At 40.7% G+C, this 20,580-nt stretch overlaps 2 protein-coding genes across 2 annotated transcripts; both read right to left on the reverse strand.

Annotated features, from left to right (window-relative positions):
- Positions 1-4,018: 4,018 nt before the first annotated feature.
- On the reverse strand, positions 4,019-8,483 carry RB195_004540 (uncharacterized protein; the record flags this gene model as incomplete). The annotated part of the gene is made up of 11 exons (XM_064182423.1): positions 4,019-4,150; positions 4,221-4,298; positions 4,358-4,468; positions 5,360-5,445; positions 5,504-5,596; positions 5,683-5,793; positions 6,342-6,448; positions 6,535-6,659; positions 6,749-6,859; positions 8,194-8,281; positions 8,341-8,483. The coding sequence occupies 11 exons, from the start codon at positions 8,481-8,483 to the stop codon at positions 4,019-4,021; spliced, it is 1,185 nt and encodes a 394-aa protein (XP_064033690.1).
- A 7,609-nt stretch (positions 8,484-16,092) lies between these two features.
- RB195_004541 (uncharacterized protein) lies at positions 16,093-20,521 on the reverse strand (the record flags this gene model as incomplete). The annotated part of the gene is made up of 9 exons (XM_064182424.1): positions 16,093-16,355; positions 16,425-16,521; positions 16,607-16,665; positions 16,750-16,871; positions 17,059-17,129; positions 18,062-18,146; positions 18,208-18,425; positions 18,484-18,678; positions 20,471-20,521. The coding sequence occupies 9 exons, from the start codon at positions 20,519-20,521 to the stop codon at positions 16,093-16,095; spliced, it is 1,161 nt and encodes a 386-aa protein (XP_064033691.1).
- Positions 20,522-20,580: the final 59 nt, after the last annotated feature.

Genomic DNA, 20,580 nt, shown 5'->3' on the forward strand with positions numbered 1-20,580 from the left:
TGGTCCGACCAAAATGACCTGAAGCGTGGTGCAATTATGTAATTGGCTGCGCTCGGAGTAGCCCGTTGGGACAATCGCTCAACTCCGTGGCCTGGCCCGAAATAGCGGGAGGGGGAGGGGTCCCGTCGCGACTGTAAATGCAACTGTACCACGTCTCCAGTCATTTTGACTATACATGTTGCACCGAGGAAAAAGGCAGACAGTAGACGCGTCGCAGTCGCCCATTTGAAATCGATTCCAGCTCTTAACGTAAGTCTAGCATTTTCGTACGTTACTTTTGGGTGTTCTGCGTTTAATTCCAGCTTATAGGTGCTCGTTTTCTTTTATGAACTTATTTTTCATGAATTGTGGAAAACGTTATGTTTGAAAGTAACTGGTGCCCTATTTAAAGGCAACGTATCATGATTTTGAAATGATGTGGAAACCACAGCGAAAGCTTAGAGATCGCCTGGTAGATTACGGAAACCAGCTTGGATCCGCTAATCTCTCCCTAATTGTTGTAGAAACAGCGTGGAAAATGCCGTTCTTGCAACAATTCCAGTTACAATGCACCACCTTTGCGCACGCGCCGCTTCCACGTGCGAGCGGTCGAAAGTCAACGATATCTCCTTAGCAGTCTATACAAGTAAAACAGTGGCTATGCTGCTGAAAGAAACAACGCATGCGCAAGAGGACGTGTTCTAACGTACTTCGTAGGAACAAACGTCGTTCCCACGCCATTCTTTTACGACGATTAAGGAAGGATGAGCGCAGCCACGTTGGTTCCCGTACTGTGCAATCCGAACACTACAGTTTCCCTGAGGTTTCCATCAATTTCGTGATATGCTACCTTTAAATCCGCTTTTAAATGACTTCGACGCCCTACACCGGTGAGACGGTTGCGTGGCTAGAAACGTGCACCGGATGACCGTTGCATGCACTGTTGTGATGTGATTGCAATCATTTTGGGCCAAATATACTAAATTATCTTCATTCAAACAAAGAAGAGACTTTTTTTACGTATTTGTTCACGAAGTTCTACCCATGTGGAAAGTGTTTAATCAGCTCGCGTCCAGAACAAACCGTTAATGAAGAGGCGGCGCGACCTGGCAGCTGAATACAAGAAGGAAAGTGGAGAAGACTGCAGAGTATGTTAGGCGGAGTGAGTTTTTCACTCCTTGCCTTTTTACAGGTAATCATGCTTTGCCTTACTGAACATCCTGTTTTCCTTATCTTATCCTTCAAATCAAATTCCGTTCTCAGAAAAGCCACAGAACCGTTGGCCGAGTACGGAAAATTATTCAGGGGATTCGAGAATTTTGCGGCATCGATGCGGACGAGTTTTCCTAGACTGGAACTAGAAAAAGGTCGTGATTACTGGCGTATTGGGTTCAAATCTAAGAGTAACACTGAAATTCAACTTTCGGATCCAAACCGCACGATGGACGCATGTATCCTTTCCAATAAGGTAAGAAACGGGAAAAATTAGGAATAGACGTGAAGATTTAAAAAAATAGAAATAATTTAACTGAGCAGCACTTCCACGCTGACCGTGAAATTTTGAAAAGTGAAAGAGATGACGTGTGCAAAAATACTGTAACATCCAATGAATAATGCAATATTACATACCGCTTTTATTTTTCGTGAACAAGAAAAAAACTTTCACGACCTAGAACATGCTTTCCTTTATTTTCTACAGTTTTCTTCCATCTTTCTGGTAGCCCTTCGACGTCCCTCTTCCGAACGTTACTGTTTTGTGACGAGAATGACTACCCAAAACTGCCGTACTGGCTTCTAGGCTCCAGTTCCGGGCCCCGGAGATTTTTCGAACCAACGAATTGGCATTAGCCTATGGCATAGCAATTGGCAAACCATGGTTACCTGAATGTCAAATTCTAATGCAGTATGAATATTTCTCGTACTACGTACCGTTGCATTGGTGTCCTTACTGAACTAATAAAGTAAAATATGGAAAAAATTCTTTTTCCTCACCTCTTTTTGCAAACGCACCTCTTAAAATTGAATTGAACTCTCCAAAATTTCCATTCATACAAGTAACAAGGAGAATTTGTTTGCGGAGTGAAAGAGGCATTCTATTCTTTCCTCCAGTCTTTACTTAATGCAGCTGGAAGAACCGTATTATTAAAAAAATATCACCCAACACACTTTTTTTATTTTTCGGTGATGCATTTCCGAATCATACACCAGAAAATCTATAAAATGATGCTTTTATTTGCAAGCTTCGAACCCGAGGTAGGAGGTTGAGCGAATATCCTACTGTACATTAAAAGCAGCCTATCACGACATTGACGTAGTACGAAAAAACCACGGAAAACGTAGAATTTGGATTGTAGAGATCACGGAGCGATCGCAACTTCTAATGGTTACATTGCTGATTTGCCGCGGAGGCCAGGTCTTATTATTGCGCAGCGAGATTATGCCGCAGTGGATGACTCAATTTCTGCTTACCTTTCATAACCGACGACCTAAGTAAGGCGATAAGGGCCAGTTTGGTTAGGTGTGGTCTCGATGACCAATTGAGAGTTGCGGAAGTACCTATCACAAATCTTAAGAAACAGTTAGATCCAGCACTCCAACAGAATCATATTGGTAAAGCGGTCTGCATGGCCTCTGGTGTATTTTATTTAGTTTCGTCAACAAACCTCGCTCCGAAACCTTTTTTTTTTTGTATTAAAGAACATTTATGGGATGAAACATGCAAAAACCCATTTGGTAACTCATCGCAAAAAGGTCATGAAAATCTCTCTTTTGCATGGCTGTCGTACGAACATGGAGCTTTTTAAAACGCAAAAGTAAAAAAAAAGACCACAGCCACCAAGCTGGCTCTGTATCAAGACCTTTGCGCGTTTTGATCTATATGCGGGTCGCATCCTAATTAGTATTAGCGGAGCGATTTTATCATGCGGAGGTCGCTACCTAGGTAAGCACAACGATTTGGACTCTTTTGGTTTCGATTTTGGATGTAGCATCTCAAGGAATGATGACTTGTTCTGGATGAGGTATTTGAGGGGATATATTACAAATGACCTTACTTTCCAAGCTCTGACGAAGGCGACGACGCCGAAGAGTTAGCCGTTAAGTTTGTTATGAAGAAACGAACACCTAAAATCGAGAAGCACACGTTCGAGCGGATCGGTTGTACGTCGTCCACTGGAATCTTCACCCCCGTAGCTTGAAGCTCCCGGTTTCATGTCGTTCGACCCTACTATAGGAGGCCCAAATAGTGGCATTTGTGATCGCAACGCAAAGAGTTTAGCCTGAGTCCTTGATTACAGCACAGAATACCGTTTCAAGCAGCAACATCATTACAAGCGAGCAACACACATTCGATGGGACGCGGTCGCTGGAATCTTGCATTCAAATTAATTTTTTGACCTATAACTGGGAAAACAAACACTATTTTTATGAAATGGAGAACCTGTGCACGAAGTTCTAGCTGTATCTCTCGTTTTCGAGTAAGAAGTTGGAAATTTTATTGCTGTCTGGATTTTGTTTAGAAATTTGCGAATTCCTCATCTAACTATCTCTTCAAACCATTTAAATAGATTTCAGCTCTGGATACATTTTTTTTCAAACTGGTGGACATACACTACTTTCGACTTTTACCAACAACTTTATCCATTCTCATGTTACTTGCTGCATCTCTATAATCCAGTTGCAACAAATGAGGGTCCCACCTCGATCCCAGCTGCTAGCTCTATCGCGTCACTACGAGCTCAGTCGCTTACTTAACTGCACAACGTTTCATCGATCGTTTCGACCTAACTATGGTCACGTCATTTGCTTTGGTCCAGTATTTTCACATCTAAAAAACACGAAGTGTGGGACAGCTGCCTTGTCTGCAATTGCAGACTCACTGAAAGAGGTAGGATTGTTTATTCACATTTTTTCAGCATCACAATGCACAAAATTGATGTACTGGCTGCATCAGCGTGTTAAAAATATCCGAACAATGTCTTATTCGAATAGGACTAGATTATCGATTTCCGATAGTAGTTGATTGGCGTGTTGGACGTGTTCAAAACGGCCAGCAATATCCAGGACAGCTTTGCATGATTGTCTCGAATCGTCCGTTCTCCACTTGCATCAGTACGGTATATGTGGTAAGTTTGTTGAGATTTGTACGTGAAGACAAAACATTGAAAATACCCTGAACGATAACACGTACGGTGGCATTTGAGTACTGATCACTTGACCTCGTAGGACGAGTTGTCATGTACCTGGAAGTTCACGTTCTTCTGGCCAAGTTTTTGCATGCAATGATTGCCGGGTGTACGACGATCATCAAGATACAACACCTACAAAAACGTCATTAAAGGACTTGAGGATTTGGAGCACTGCCAATTTGCCAACCGACCGGTTTGTCCTGATCGTAGTTCGTCTCCAACAAGTACCATCCATTTTTATCGTTAGGATTCAGCTCGGTAAGAAGGTCTGTACCGTTAAGGCTGCGAGTAATGATTGAACCCTAAAAAACAAAGACAACATCAATGGGATATGTGATCGGTGCGATCAATCGAGAGTGAGTATAAACGGGAAAGCTGAGGAGAGCGAAATGCTGTGCCATGAAGAAATGCCATGAAATTTTAAAGCTAGCATATCACGAAACCCACGATGTGTGGTCTGTGTGGCGAACATAGAGTTCGGAGTTTAGATTACAAGTATGAAGTTGGCATCACTCAGTCCCCAATAATTGTCCTGAAAAATGGCGTGGGAACGATGTTTGTTACTACGAAGTACGTAAGAACACACCGCCTTTGTGCACGCGCCGGTTTCCTTAGCAGCCTATTCATTGGTCCTACTTGAATAGGCCGGTAAAGATACCTGATTGATTTCCGACCGTTCGCTCGCGGATGCGGCGCGTGCGCAGTGGTGGGATTTTCCAACGTACCCAAAAAGCTGTATCCCACGCCACTTTTTAGGATGGTTAGGGGAAACTGAAAGGGGCCACACTGATATTCGTAAACCGAACTTTATGTTTCAAATCCGATTTTCGCGCTATTTCAAATCGGCGATATGTTGCGTTTGAAACTCCGCTACGATCTCAAAGAGTGATAGGTCGCTGTTAGGGTATAACTGTATTGAAGACCAGTTCTCGCGGACGAATACACGGCAAATTTACGGCATTGATTTTGTGGAGGATTTTTCATTCCGGCAAAGAAAAAATAAAGAGAGTTGTTATAGATTGTACAGAAAATGGCTCTTCGGTGTGACTAATTTGTGGCGGGAGAGTCTGTATCACTAGTTTTTTTTAATCTGAAAATTTAGCGAAAGAAGAAGAGCTGAGATGGTTCCGTTCCGTGCGTTTCCTAGCGCTCTCTGCCCGAGCTAAACTCCATATCCGTAATCGTTGACCTACCTCTCCCGGATTCATGCCTCCAAGTATGTAATAAACAGGCGAGAGCATCGGGGTTGTCATTAGATGAGCTTTAGCATCGGCATAAGCTGAAATCCGCTTAAAATGACATTTCAGGTCGATTGATATTGAATCAATGGGACTGACTGTTGAACTGTTCAAGTGTTTCCCTCGTCAACCATGACATCCATTTCCCATCCGGTTCCAAACCAGTCAACCAGCGATAAATACCAAGGTATCCTGTGGCAGAAATTCAATATATCGATCGATCAGGCGAGGATGGAAATGCGTGCTGAACTCAACGGCGAATTGGAATCGTTCATTACCTCCAGCCAATTGGAATCGTTCATTGGCGGTGACAGAGAAAGCGCCTTGCTTCATTCCATTATATATGCCAACATATCCGGCGAAGTTGTTCGATTTGTAGAGAATTTTTCCTGAATGATATTCGCAACTATTAATTCGTTTGTAATCCATAAGATAGCTTGAATTTTGAGTGGGACCCAGGTACCACCTGTCGGTGTTCTTCATATAGGGCACAGAGGTTATTACTAAAACTCTCCGTTACTGACAACTGTGCGGTTTGGTTGACAAAAAAGATGGTTTGAACAAATAGCGATCAAAGACAGATATTTGGAAGGAATTTGGATTAATTTTTACGAAAAAAAAGCGAGGAAATGGGAAAATGTTGACGTCAATTGACATACGAAGAGGAAAGTGACAAAAGGCTGACATATTGTTGGCAATAGTTTGACAAGATAATGACAGATGACAGGAAAACAATGCGGCGCTTGAAATATGTCAAAACGGCTTAAGCCCGGATGGACAAATGGAAAATAGACGTACTTCCAAGAAATGAAATATTTTTAAGATTTTTCATAGCACTATGCGCCTTCGAATAATCACGAATTATTCGATTTTGCCGATCGAATTTTCGATGCACAAGGGTATCGGATAAAGCGATTTTAACAACCTTTTCACTTACCGTCCTTAATCCAATTCACATTGATGATCATCTTCCTTAAAGCGGATGAAATCATCCATTCATGAGTGTCGGCATTCCATCCAAGAAACAGTCCAAAGTCAAGATTTCTTAATGGAAAAATTATTCGAAGAATTAATTAATTAAAAATCATTCAATTATAATTTATGGGGGAAGTGGGCGTGGTTCTGCTCACCTTGCATGCACAATATGTCCATCAGGGTCTTGTGCGATAATCGATGTACAGACAGTGAATATCTCGTAGAATATATTGTACACGACAATTTGACCTACAGGAATCCCAGCATCCTCAGCTATTGACTGAAATTCACGATTTTTCACGAGTTTGGGCACGGGGAATGGAAGGTGATTATTCCAGAAATGTTGAATTGTACGTATTGTAGACTCACCATAATCTCATCCTTGTATGGTTGAGGCAATTTCTCCCCGAGATCACCAAACAAGACGTCAACCCATTCCAACGCATCAGGTACGATTGGTGTGATTAGATCAATAAGTACCTAGAGCGGGATTTATCGGACAGAATCCAGAAATCGATCAAAATAATGGGAGGTTCTTGGTTTTTACCTTTAAAAATAAATAATTATTTGTTCTTTTTGATCGGTCTGCGTATTAATAGAAATTAAAGAGCTCATATATTTTTTCAGTATGTGCATTTGATCAACACTGACCTCCTTAGCCTTCTGTGTACGTGGTTATCTGTCCCCATGGCCTGGATTTACCGATGATTCCCTACTTAAACATGCGTTTTTTCCCTTTTTTATTACATTAATTCTTTTTATTCCATTAATTCTTCTTTTTTCCTTGTTGTGTTCCCTCTCATTTCTTCGTGATTTCTCTCTCGGATCTTTTTTTAATTACATTCCTTCTATTTTGTCATCCAATCATCACGTTTCGAATTTATTTATTTTTACTTCTTCTAGTGTATCTCTACTAATTCACCCAAAAACATCGTTTATTAGTTTATTCCGACTCTCCCATAAAGTGCTCCGTTTTATTTTTTATAGTGTTTTCTATTTCCACCTTCTTATCTTATTTCCATCTTACTTATCTTTCAGCATTTCTTGAAAAAAAGGAAAAAAAGATGTTTTTGCGCTAAAAACGCTGCGATCTAATTAACGAGGGGCGAGACTTTTTTTTCGTACACATTTTTCATTCAATCAATTATTCATCTATTTATGTTGTGTATTAGAATGCCATTAGAATAATGAGTGATTGAATGAGGAATGAATACAAAAAACACACTCAATTATCTATTTACAGTATGCATCAAATTTTTTTTGTTCACCAATTTTTTTTTGCTAACCTGATTGCTATTATTTGGCTAAAAACGTCGAATTCCAAAAATACAGATAAAACTTTTTTTCATCCCAACTTTCCGCAGGGTGGATGTGATTCTTTTTTTGGAAAGTTCCTGTTCCGTTATTTTTATTTTTGTTATTTTATTATTTATTTATTATCTACTATTATTATATATTTTATTTTATTTATCTATATTTTATTTTATTATTATTGGTTATTTTTTGCTGTTTATTTTCTACGATTGCGCTACGTGCCCGCCACGTGCCAGTCCCATTCTCAGATGCCTGTATCGATTAGTGCAGCGACTATGCGCCTAGTCACATAATACTGTGATGTACTCTCAGCAAGGTGCTTGGATATTATGTGCAGATGACGGTTGCTGTGCAAACGTAGAAAAATTCGTTTTAACTCGGTGAACAATAAATCTGTTACGGTATGCATCCTTCTTTTCACGCTAAGATCTGTCTAACTGTAATTTTTTGACTGCTTCAGCTTTTTTTTCCTATTTTTTTTCTTGCAAACTTTAGCATACCGCGATTAAGTCCTTGATCTGTTGCGAATAAGTCTTTGAAATCTCCGTCCAACGTTGCTTTGGTGGAAGATCGAGATTGACGTTGTACCTCAATTATCAAATATTCAACAAAACAAATGCATAATTTCCTACCAAAAAAAAACCCACCATGGAATGTCGAACTGTTTTTGCGGATCGTAACGGTTTGTGTTATTTTGTAGAATACAGAAATCACTGTAGGGTGACGGTAAATCGACATGTCGTGCAACGACTGCCGAAAAGGCGACAGCTAACAGAAGCACTGGCTTCATACCTGAATATATAGAACCGTGACGGCAGAAGAAACGTAGAAATTTCTCGTAGTAGCAAAAAAGAGTCAAGCAAAAAACAAAAGGGAGTCGAAACTGAGAGGGAAATGCCATTGAAATTAAAGCCGGTGTTCCTACTTTGATAAATTTCTAGGGAACGGTAGACCATCAATTTTTAACATTTTTTAACATTTAACATAACAGCGCTCGAGGGAGATTTTTCCTCACGTACTGCTTCAAACGTTCGCTTGTCTTTGAAACCTCGGCATATTCTTTCTATGTTTTGTTATAGTGTGCCTGCGAGGTTCTTAGATGGAACCTTTATTTGCCAGACGTTTCGGTTTTTTCGCCGTCTTCAAAGGCCTAAATAGGGGATGACCGTAATGCTGCGTTTATCCCGTTAAGTGCTACACTACCCTGGGTCTCGATAATCAGGCAAATAAAGAGTCCCATCTAAAAACTTCCCACGCACACTGTTACAAAATATAGACTATTTTCACTACTCTCAGTAAGAGTTTAAAAAAAAACTGATTTGAAAAGAGAGGTTCAGGAAATACGCTAGAAAAGAAAAGATCATAAAATGGAAGATTTAGTTGGTGGGAACTTTTGAAATTTTTCATCCATCCTTTTTTTCAGATTTCAAACCATGCGCTTTCTTCCACATGGAAAACTCCAAGAAATCGCTTGTTGGGAAGAATTCTTTTAACGGACAGGCTTCTTGCAATGTTTTTTTTTCTTTTGCGTTTTTCCAAGAAATGGATGCTTTGGAGTCTTTTCTTTGAGATTTCTTTCCGATGGTCTTAAAAAATTGTTGCTTTCTAGTGTTTGATGATATTATCTTGGAAAGTAAAAGAAAGAAACTTGCTCTCAAAAAAGTATTATTTTTGGCTTTTTTCTGTCAGAAATGCTGAGCGACTTCACAAATTTGACAATAACATAGTTTAGAAGTGGATCAACGACTGAACTAGCCAATAATTGAAAAGAGTAGATCTGCTAGCAGCCGAATGAAATGTGATTATTATTTCGGCGTAGCAATTTGTTTGTTGATCAACAGTTCAGGATCCTCTGATAAGGCGACCTCCTTCAATGAGTGCTTCTCCTGCGTTCAATAATATGCTTCTCCTTTCCGCTGAGATAATAAAAATTTTAGAAAAATAATAGCAAGGAGCATCAAGTAAATTTGCTACGGATCAAAATTGACCCCCTACTTAATAAAAATAAGAAGATCTGTATGAATCTTTTATCTATGAATTTTGACACGCTAATTGCTTTGTTTGGTTTATTAAATAGAATAACGCAAAAAAGTAGCAATAATTTCGAATTTTTGCGGCTTGGCGCAAGATGACGTGTAGGAGACTACAACTTATGTTTGCGCGAATGGCCGCGACGCGTCCAAAGGAACTCATCCCCTTTTTAAGTATGAACCGCACCTTTTCCACTCTGTTCTGTTCCAAAAGAACATCCGTTCTGGTCTTTCGATCAGATATAAGCAAACATACTCGCCCATAGTATTTTTTTCTCGAATTTTAGAAAAATTTCATTCATCCACACGCTAGAAGGATTTGGGCGCCCCCCAAAATGTTTTACATCCGGAAATACACGAAAAGTATTTCTGTGACAATAACAAAGCATCTTGCTGATGGAAAAATTGCGCACATCATTTTTTTCTTCTTTTTTTTTTGTACAATAGTGTGGAAATGTATGTTAAGCCTTATAAACCCTAAGACGAAAAAATATTCATAAAGTTGAAGATGCCGCCAGTTCCCGTACCGAACTAATCCCATAATGGTATCAACGAATGGCCACAACAGGACAGTTTTTCTTTGAGCAACGTAGATCCGAGATAATAGCAAGAACTACCGTAATTAAGTCGTGGACAGAAAAAATTCACAGCGTAAGGTTAAACGTCAAATGAAAAAAGAACTGATAACTGATAGATAAGGTGGAGGAACAGCTTGGACGCCAGCTGCTGATTTTCCCGCGTTTGTTCTGTCCTGCGTTTTTCAACGAAGACTACAATTGATAAGAGTAATTCAGCAGTAGATAACAAAGAAATTCGGATGATAGAAATTTATACGATGCGCAATCACAGTACAGGATTTTACAGGATCAAAGATTTCTGATGGAGATGTGGAGAAAAATCGATGACGACCTGCCTTTCTGATTATTTCTCGATATTTTCACGGTTTTCCACAACTATCCATCGATTTTCTCGGTTAGATTCGTAAATAAACGGCTTTCACTGCATAAAATGTCGTTACACTACAAAAACATTCACCGTCGTGAAAATTTTATAACATTAAACAAAATTAAAAAACAAAACAAACAAAAACAATAACAAACAGAAACAAAAATCGAAATCTCGTTGTTGTTGTCGTTGTTGTTGTTAATTTCTTCAAGTACTAGGGCAGGACCATTACCTTCTAGGCTAAAATGGATAATGAAGAGATCGTGGCTATCATTCATGCCACAAATAAATAAACATAAACAAATAATATAAGATGAATACAAATCAATGAATAATATAAATAAATACACATAAATAAATAAACATCTATATATATATATATATAAATAAATACACAAATCCTACAGTAATTCTCGTTAGTGCAAATTCGAACAACTGTACTCTGCTCTAGTTGTAGTGTCGTTATCAAAGAATTTTTGGCCAACGAATGAATTTCATCGCCTTCAACATAACAACATGTTAATTTACCCCATCCAGAGTGCAGAACAGTACGACCTCGTAGTACGGTAGTAGTGGCACATCCTCTTAATTTGTTGTAATTATATTTTTTTTCAGGAATCCAGTCACGGCTGCATAAGCTATGAACATGAACGTCCTTAAAATGATCCATGGATGGAGTTTTCATTCTTAAGTTTTCATTTCTTCAAGCATTCTTAAACGCAATGTATCTATCGTAAATAAACATTTTGACTACTACAAATCTTTGGAGCGTGTTCTTTTTGAAGTGAAATTCTACACGGATTGAAAAGTTTTTCTTGAACATATCGAAACGCCTGGTTTATTCGATGGGAATTTTCGAAAAAGCAGAACTCCGCTACAAGGACCGTATGCGAATCGACTAAATCAACGTCTCCTGGGGAAACCTTAATCGTCACATGAGAATGTCCGAAGATATCTGTATATATGTATTCCATATTCAAATATCCATAGATGAACAACCTAGGACCGAAATATTAAAACTAAAACTATTAAATTGTTTAAAACCGAACCGGTTAACGCATAATTCGAAAACACGGTTATTCTATGCGTTAATATGATCGTTTGAGCCAAAGATTTATTTATTCCAGCGAAAAATCCATCATTCATCGTTATTTGGCAGCTCCAACAAGTCTGTCGTGTAGGAAAATGTTGCAAAGTAAAACTTTTCCCATTAGTTGAAATCTGCTTCTTATTGCAATACGAAAACATATTTATTTTATCGATCGATAATGTGATCATTTGAATCTACGATTCATTTCCCGAATAAAAAATCCATAATTAATTCCCACTCAACATACCTGTAAAATCTGACATGCAGGAAGATGTGGAGAGAAAATGTGAAAATTTTGCGTTATTTGAAATCTACTTGTGGTCCAAGCAGTTGGGAAAAGATGTAGCAATGGGGATGGAGTATTGATTTTTTTTGGAACAATGAGCTCTTATCTAGCAATAGCAATAGCTCTATTGATTTTCTTCAGTTTTTCAGTAATCCCACGAGGTAGAATTCGAATTCTGTTCTCTGTATATTTCTCTGCGCACTCCACACAAGAGAATGGTCGCTACCTATTGCGCTGAACCATACGACGCAAGTAGGGATACAGAGGGCATGTGATGTGCTAGCGTCGGTTTAAAACCCAGTATCTGAAGGTACTAAGGGTCGTCGACCTACCTCCTAGGTTGTGTCGAAAACCTCAATTTTTGGATCGCCTTCCAGGGGTTATCCGGGAGGGCAAAAGTACTGTAGAGGGATAAGTTGATTTTGGAGGTGAAGATTTGGCTTTTCCTCGTTGGTTTTTCAACAAGACATTTTCGCGTGCTAGTGAGTAGTAAAGTGGCATATCTGACACAGCTGTGCAAAATTTTTCCAGAACACGAAAGTGGACTTCTCTTTCCAGAACACGAAAAAGAAGTGGAAAGAGGAATACAAGGTTTTGTACAGCTGAGTCGGATAGTGCGGCCGGCCCTCACCAGGGCGACCGCGGAAAGAGGAGTGCAAATTTTGCGAGTCAGATAGCGTGGCCGGCTGCACACGCCTTACCAGGGCGACCCCGAAAAGAGGAGTGCAAATTTTGCGAGTCAGATAGTGTGGCCGGCCGCACACGCCTTTCCAGAATCACTCCGGAAAGAGGAGTGCAAATTTTGCGAGTCAGATAGTGTGGCCGGCTGCACGAGGTGTGTGGCCGGCTGCACGAGGTGTGTGGCCGGCTGCACACGCCTTACCAGGGCGACCCCGAAAAGAGGAGTGCAAATTTTGCGAGTCAGATAGTGTGGCCGGCCGCACACGCCTTTCCAGAATCACTCCGGAAAGAGGAGTGCAAATTTTGCGAGTCAGATAGTGTGGCCGGCCGCACGAGGTGTGTGGCCGGCTGCACGTGGTGTGTGGCCGGCTGCACACGCCCTACCAGGGCGACCCCGAAAAGAGGAGTGCAAATTTTGCGAGTCAGATAGTGTGGCCGGCCGCACACGCCTTACCAGGGCGAATCCGGAAAGAGGAGTGCAAATTTTGCGAGTCAGATAGTGTGGCCGGCCGCACGAGGTGTGTGGCCGGCTGCACGTGGTGTGTGGCCGACTGCACCGCCTTTCCAGAGTCACTCCGGAAAGAGGAGTGCAAATTTTCCGAGTCAGCAGATAGTGTGGCCGGCCGCACATGCCTTACCAGGGTGTGCTGGAGAGAACCCCGGAAAGAGCGACCGTGCACGTAGATCTCCAAAAAAATATTTCCGTGTGTTGGTAAGTGAAATAATGCCAGATATTGCATAGCTGAGCCAGATATATCACAAATCTGTCAGAGTTTCAGCTCGTTTGCAACAATTCCAGTACAGAATGAGCGGCCGCTCTTCATTCCTTTTTCCCTTCTAGATTTTTTATATCAGGTATCGTAGGTTAATTGTGCGCAATTCTTGGAACGTGTACTATTGAACAACAAAAAACAAAATGAACACTAAGAGAAGAGATTTTTCTTTGCTCATCTCTTCGCAGAATTTGAGGGAGTTACGAAGCAAGATTGTTTCAAGTTCACGAAGATAAACCGAGAGGAGAGATTTACACATAAATATCACATTTACTCTCTCAATTCACATATCTTCTACCTCCGTGAATTTTCACACTATGGGACATCCGTGAACAATTATTATTATTATTGGATTAGATTCCTAAGATTCCTCACATCCGCGAAGTAACCGGCTGTCACGTACTCTGACGCCTTCTGTTCCCAAAATCTAACGTTACTCGTTACTGACTTTCAGGGATTTTGTTTTGTTCAGAAAAAAAGGAAGGTATTCTGACAACTACGAAAAAGAGCTCCAGTAAGGACTAAATGCATAACTGAGGTACTGTGAAGTAAGAGCCTTCATCTTCTTAGCTCTTTTGTTTTTCCTTATATATTCCGTATAAAATTTCATATTTCCCAAAATATGCCATATTAATTAATTAACTTATTGATACTAATACTAACTTTTCCACTAGCCACATATTTACCACCACTTTTAACCTTTTGCAACTCCGTTGTCGCTGTACATAGGACATTTAATATATGTACTTTGTTGTTACTATTTTATAAAGCAAAATTCAGCTAGTAATGATGTCTACAACAAATAAATAGTGTTGCAAGAACTTTAATTTCTGCTTTAGAAAATATGTGACATCCTGGTAAGACATGTGCGGCCGGCCACACACCTCGTGCAGCCGGGCGCACTATCTGACTGGACTGTGCAAAATTTGTTCGCACTCCTCTTTCCGGGGGTTCTTTACGGAACCTCTTGATTAGAGCAGCATTTAAAGCATCATTAAAGGGTAAAGGATGAAGCGTCCGACGTTAATCAATCCGCTTGGGATGCGCCTCCACGTTCACTTCAATTCAGAATCGATTGAGGATCACGAACGCGTAAATGGTCAATACAATGACCAGCGGGGGCTAGCCGATGTGTCAAGTCAGTGTTTTTATCCTCTCAGACAAGTCTGGTACCAATTTATCGTCTCCGGAGGGATGAAGGACTTGGTGAGCACTAGGGCGGATTCGAACCTCCGGTCGATCGTGCAGGAAGCGTAACCTCTAACCGCTACAGTACACCCGCCCTTTTTTACAAAACATCATTACTCCCGAAAAATCCATCTTCCATTCTCCTTGCTGTGTGTTTTCCAATTGTCTGAGTATCAATATCAATTTTATTAAAGCCAAGCTTTTCCCTCCATATCCTCTTAGAAGGTGGATTTTACATATACGTCGAGTAGAAATTTAACGACAGCTTAAATTGTAGAAGCGATTTTCTCCGAGTTATATTAGTTGGATTGCGACGACCGTTGGATAAGTTTCCATTGTGTGGTGTAATAAGTTGCATCGTACTATATAAACCGTATGTTTTTGGCACGGAAAATGCAGCACAGTTCTCCTCTTCTGAAGAGAAAGAAATCTCTCGCTGATTTGTCCTCATAGGCATCGACGACGATACGGATGATGACAACACTGTGAAACAAAGTCAATCTGTCAAACTCATACAGTTCCAAGAAAAACCACTGCCCGATGGAGTTCCAAAGTAAATAATATAGCAAACAATGATTTTATTAATAAGAATACAACAAAAACAAAATAGAAATAAAGAATAGAGACATTACAAACACTGACATATAAAAACAGAGTAATGGTAACAAATAAAGTAAAAACCAGTCATTAAAAAATAAACACAATAAAGCTCACAATAGTCACAGCAAAGTTTGGCCTTATTTTTTAAATGCAAATACGACGAATTTGCAGCTTTGTTAAAAATTCACGATCCACGCACTATTTTCCGTCACAACATATTTGCTTTCAAAATATTTAATTGTGCCGCCACTTTTGGCGCCACAATGATACGCTTCCAAAAATCACCTGCGAGCAGCCACAAAGCCTTGAACTTTTCTACATTACACGATACTGCAACGTAGAACAAAATTCATGGCCGAACTGTGAGCAGATGTCAAAAAGAATCTTAGGTAAACGTCTTCAGAAAAAAACATTCAAAACACGTATATAGATGATAAAAACGGCCTGAAGTTCGATGATGAAGACGCACTCGAAGCAGCGCGATTGAACGAGCGGATCGAGTTATGATCGAGAAGAGACTCTTGCTAGCGCCACTCAACACGCTGCCGTAAGAACGAAGCTAACGATAGTCCCACCACGATCCCAACACCCCGTTTCGTCCAGCGTAGCCGATTATGAAACAACAACAAACTCCGGGGCGTTTTGACCCTACTAGCGTTTCTAAGATAGAAACCACCCGGAAAAACATTACTACATACAGCACTGTTGTCATTCAAATAACTAGTACCAAAATGTAGAACACTGAAAAAAGAAGTATGTTAATAACCCCGGAATACGATTGTAACCCCACTATTTCAGAGCTCACTTCAATCCCTGTCTCTAACAACATATTCGAACTTATCTTCTTGAGCCTGATATCCTTGTAATCTGTGAATCTCTGAGCTATCGCCAAGAGATCCGAGAGATCTATTTCCATTCAGAAACACCATATCCACTTGTGAATCGCCGCCTATTCCTCCTAACCTGTCCTGCTCATTCGTCTTGTCAGGGACATGGTTGTAATATTGAAGTTGAACATGTGGCATTCCTATTTTGTCCGATCCCATTACTATCGAAGGTTCGTCCTTATCTGCATATAAAATAAACAGAAACATACAACTTATCCTAATGTCAAAAATTTGGTTCTAAAAAAGCCCACCTTCAGCTACCCAAATAGCAGTTAGATGCTCCTGTAGCGCTATTCTAACGACTCTGAGGTCAATCTCCAGAGGTGACGGATACAACTCCACTCGTTCCTACAAAGATTCACAGGCTAATACAAACAGGCACTCAAGCTGAATTACTGACGTCGTACTCAACTCGTGTACGATATGTGCTGACCTTTTCATCTCCAAGTTGTCCGCGGTGATTCCAGCCCCAAACATAAACATCACCGTCAGCTATTAATTGAAATGTTTTGTCATTTTCATGTCACGAGCAGCAGCAAAAAAGATGCAAGAAAACAAATAATTCAATAAATAAACCTGTAAGTGCGGCGCTGTGCCATCCAGATGCCGCTATGGAAATCACACGAACTCCTTCTAGAGCCTCGAGCCATGTTAGCTCGCAGACTCTCGGGACAAGGCCAATTCCCAGTTCACCACGACTACAAAAACGAATATTTTTACCGCGCTCGTCGTGAATGCAAATACTTTTTTAGGCGAAAAGCGCAAGATTGCTCCCGAACTGGTTTCGCGCTTAGTCAAAGCTTAAAAAAAGAAAGTTTTGATAACTCCTCTGAATTCACCCCAGTTTAATAAAAGAAAAAAAAGAAGCTGCCAATCATTTCTCACCTTCCTGTGCCCAGAACAAACACTGATCCTTTCGCAGTCAGAAAAATGCTATGATCATTACCAGAGGCTGCCTAAAAGAACACGTCAATTTTAAAGACGTTACCGTAACCACATTGTTCTGCGTGAAGATTAGCAAAACGTCCTGGAGGTATGGGGAATCGAACCCCAGACTTCTCGCATGCAAAGCGAGCGCTCTACCCCTGAGCTATACCCCCATGACATTACGATACTCTCCTTCCAATGATTATATATTCTACATTCAGTGTATTATTTCAAATCTAAAAAAAGGTATTCGCGTTTCATTCTTCATTTTTCTTTTCGTAACCCCTCTCGTTCTCCTCCATATCATTAGATAAATCGATTGAGGAAGAGATCTATCAACCTAGTCAAACTTTCCAATGGCTACAAATTTGTGCGCTCGACTTAAGGAATAACTGCACTCTTAGGATGAATGATATTTGATAGAAAAAATACAACGTGAGCAAAAATGGGACGATAATTACAAAAACCAAATTCAAACTAAACGTTATTACTAATATTTTATCTCCCTATTTGTCTTCTCCTCCCTACTCTAGAGTTTTTAAGATTTCCAGCAACTAACGGAAGTGTCACCTTCTAATTGGGTTAAAAACGTCCATTCCTACCTGAACGGATTTCCTAAGGAACCCATCTCAAGTAATTATTTACTGTCGATAACATTTCAGGTTGTAGCCTTGTTTTTATTAAAACACTCGGTTTCTTTGGGAACAAAAATATGCAACTTTTCCTTTTTGATTATTTACTCGATTTTCTAAGTAGTTATCAACAACCTATGATAAATGTTTCAATCCTGCAAAATAGGTACATGTAATCTCCGTATTCTAAGTAAGGTATGACGTCAACAACACCGATTTTCGCTTTTCTTTTTCTTTTTGAATATCTTACCATGATCACAGTAAAAAAAGACGACGCTTACGACTCAGAGTATTTAGCACCACAACAGAAACAATGACATAATTATTACCGCAACAATCCGCAAATCCTCTGGAATCTGGACAACCGTGGGCCTCACAATTCCTGACTCCAGATAACTATACTCGTTAAAAAGTCTGCAAATACATTCCATTACTCTACAAATTATCTCAAAATCTAATTATCCCTATCACTCACCTTACTACTGTACTCACATCATCAACTGTGTACACAAAGTATACAGTAGAGACTGTAGACGTCAGAATAACACTGGCCGTGGTCTTCCTCTTGTCTGCCGGCCAACACTTTGTCACAGTAGTTTCTTTCAGATCATAGACAACAACGGACTTCCAGCAGCCTGGTTTGAATTCCAAGTCGAGTGAGCGCTTCAGATCCCATGAACACGTGAGTGGACTCTGTACATGAGAGACATCCACAATATTGAACAGAGAAACTTCAAGAACAAGTACTGACCTCCAGCTCATCCTTGTGAGCGATGTAAATATGGTTATTAGTTGCGACAACAACATAATTATGCGTTACACAAACATCAAAGATATCACTGCCTACGTTGACATGCACTGCTGCACCAAGAAAAGGAAACAGCACAACAAACGAACTCTTCTCGACATGTACCTCATCAAATCTTGATTTTAATATCCAGAGAGGCTGAAACCATAAGTAGATGGATTTCCGTAAACAGAAAAAAAAAATCCGCAAAAACTTGCGCAGGAAAGGTCCTCAAAAAACCGCCGGATAAGATTCAAAGACAAAGTTCACAAGAAAAAGAAGCAGGAAAGGTCCGGCGATAAAGTTCTCGGATGATGTTCCAGTGAAGAGACTATCGGATGAAGTCCGGAGGAAAAATCCGGGGTCAAATGTAGTTGGCGAGGAGGGGGGAGGAGGTACTCAATGACGCCCTTATTTCTCGAAGTCAATAATCAAATCAATCGCGGGTCTAAGACTTAAGAACTAGTCTTAGAGGATGCATGACATGTAAGCTAAAGTTACTAGGAGAAAAAAATAAGTTATATCGCCGAGAAATAAAGGCGCCACCGAGTCTTCCCAACTACATTTCCCCCAAAGTCTGCAAAGAAAGGTTCGCGGAGGAAGCTCTCGGATGAGTTTTGCGGGGAAGGACCGCAAAAAGGCCAAAAGACCGCGGATAAAGACCACAAAAAAGGAGCTGTTAATTTCCCGTACGTTTTTTGTTTTTCGTTCTTTTTCGTGTATTAGTGTAGGGATAGAATAATATAACTTCTCGAAATTATTTGCTCCACTTTTCCGCGTCATTGTGCACGCCGGCATGGCGTTTGTCACCACGAGAGCAGCCATAAAACCGGAGCGATGCAAGCACTAGGTACTAGGCTGCCTCCAGGATTACTGTAATCATCTATTACTCGGTGCCATCTAAATATATTTAAAGGCAGCACACCACGAATCTGGGGTGGTACGGATTTCACTTGGAGTATCCGTATACGGGGTCGTAGATTATGGAAACGGAAACGGGGGTGGTTCCGCTCATCCCTCCCTGAATCACTGCAAGCAGCCGGTTCCTGAAGGCTGTCTTGTACGATGCCTTCTTGCGCGCCACCCTTGCACCCGTAGCGTCCCTTACTGCCTATCGGGGCAGTCCGGATTAATTTTCGACGAATCGCAGGGCAGAGGCGGCGCGTGGAGCGTTGCAATAGATGGCGTCGTACAAAACAGCATTCTGAAGGAGGCTGTTTGCAGTGATGCAGAGAGAGATGAGCGGAACTACCCCCGCCTCCATAATCTACGACCCCGTATACGGATACTTCACCTGAAATCCGCACCACCTCAACTGGTATGCTACCTTTAAACGATTGCGCAGGCGGTCGCGGAGCCGCGCGTTGGCCTGCTGCCACTTCTGCCAAATTGGCGGCCCTTCACAAGCGTGAGGGCTTTTAGTGCTAAAAGGCACTCGTAGCTATTCGAACTGAGATAAATAGGTGAGAGTGATAACTTCTACCTTCGCTACTCCTGCTACATCGCCTATTCTAGGTTTAAATGTCTGCTAGCTAAGGTGATTTATTCCTGGATATGTATTCTATGTTGCGACTTCTTTCTCACTTGAATAGTCTTTATTTCTTGACATGTGCTAGCATGAACATAGGAAACGCCCATCCTTCATTGTGCTCGATTTACAATCATAGTCGAGTCGTTGTAGTCGTAGCAAAATCGTTCTTTCCATTACTTTAGCAGATGTAGTCGAGTCAAAAGGACCTGAAGCTCTGAGACCCCGTTCAGTTCTGTTCCCTAACTGGAGCAAAAGATCCAACTACAGACTCAAGCTTACTTATTTCGCAGTAATTGAAGTCTTTTTGACTAGACTGTAGAGCAATTTGTTTGGTCGTACCACTTTGCTAACCGGAATACATCCGCATAACGTCCTAGAGGACGATCTTCCTTGATTCAAGTTGGTTGGACCCTACCTTACCTCTTCTACCTTTTCATCATCTTCTTCACGATTTGCTGAATCTCCTTCCATGAAGTGACATGCAACGGATTTCTTAGCAGCGCGACCACAAGTTCGTATATCTATGCTTT

The sequence above is a fragment of the Necator americanus genome, chromosome I, assembly GCF_031761385.1.
Source record: "Necator americanus strain Aroian chromosome I, whole genome shotgun sequence".
Classification (NCBI taxonomy): Eukaryota; Metazoa; Nematoda; class Chromadorea; order Rhabditida; family Ancylostomatidae; genus Necator; species Necator americanus.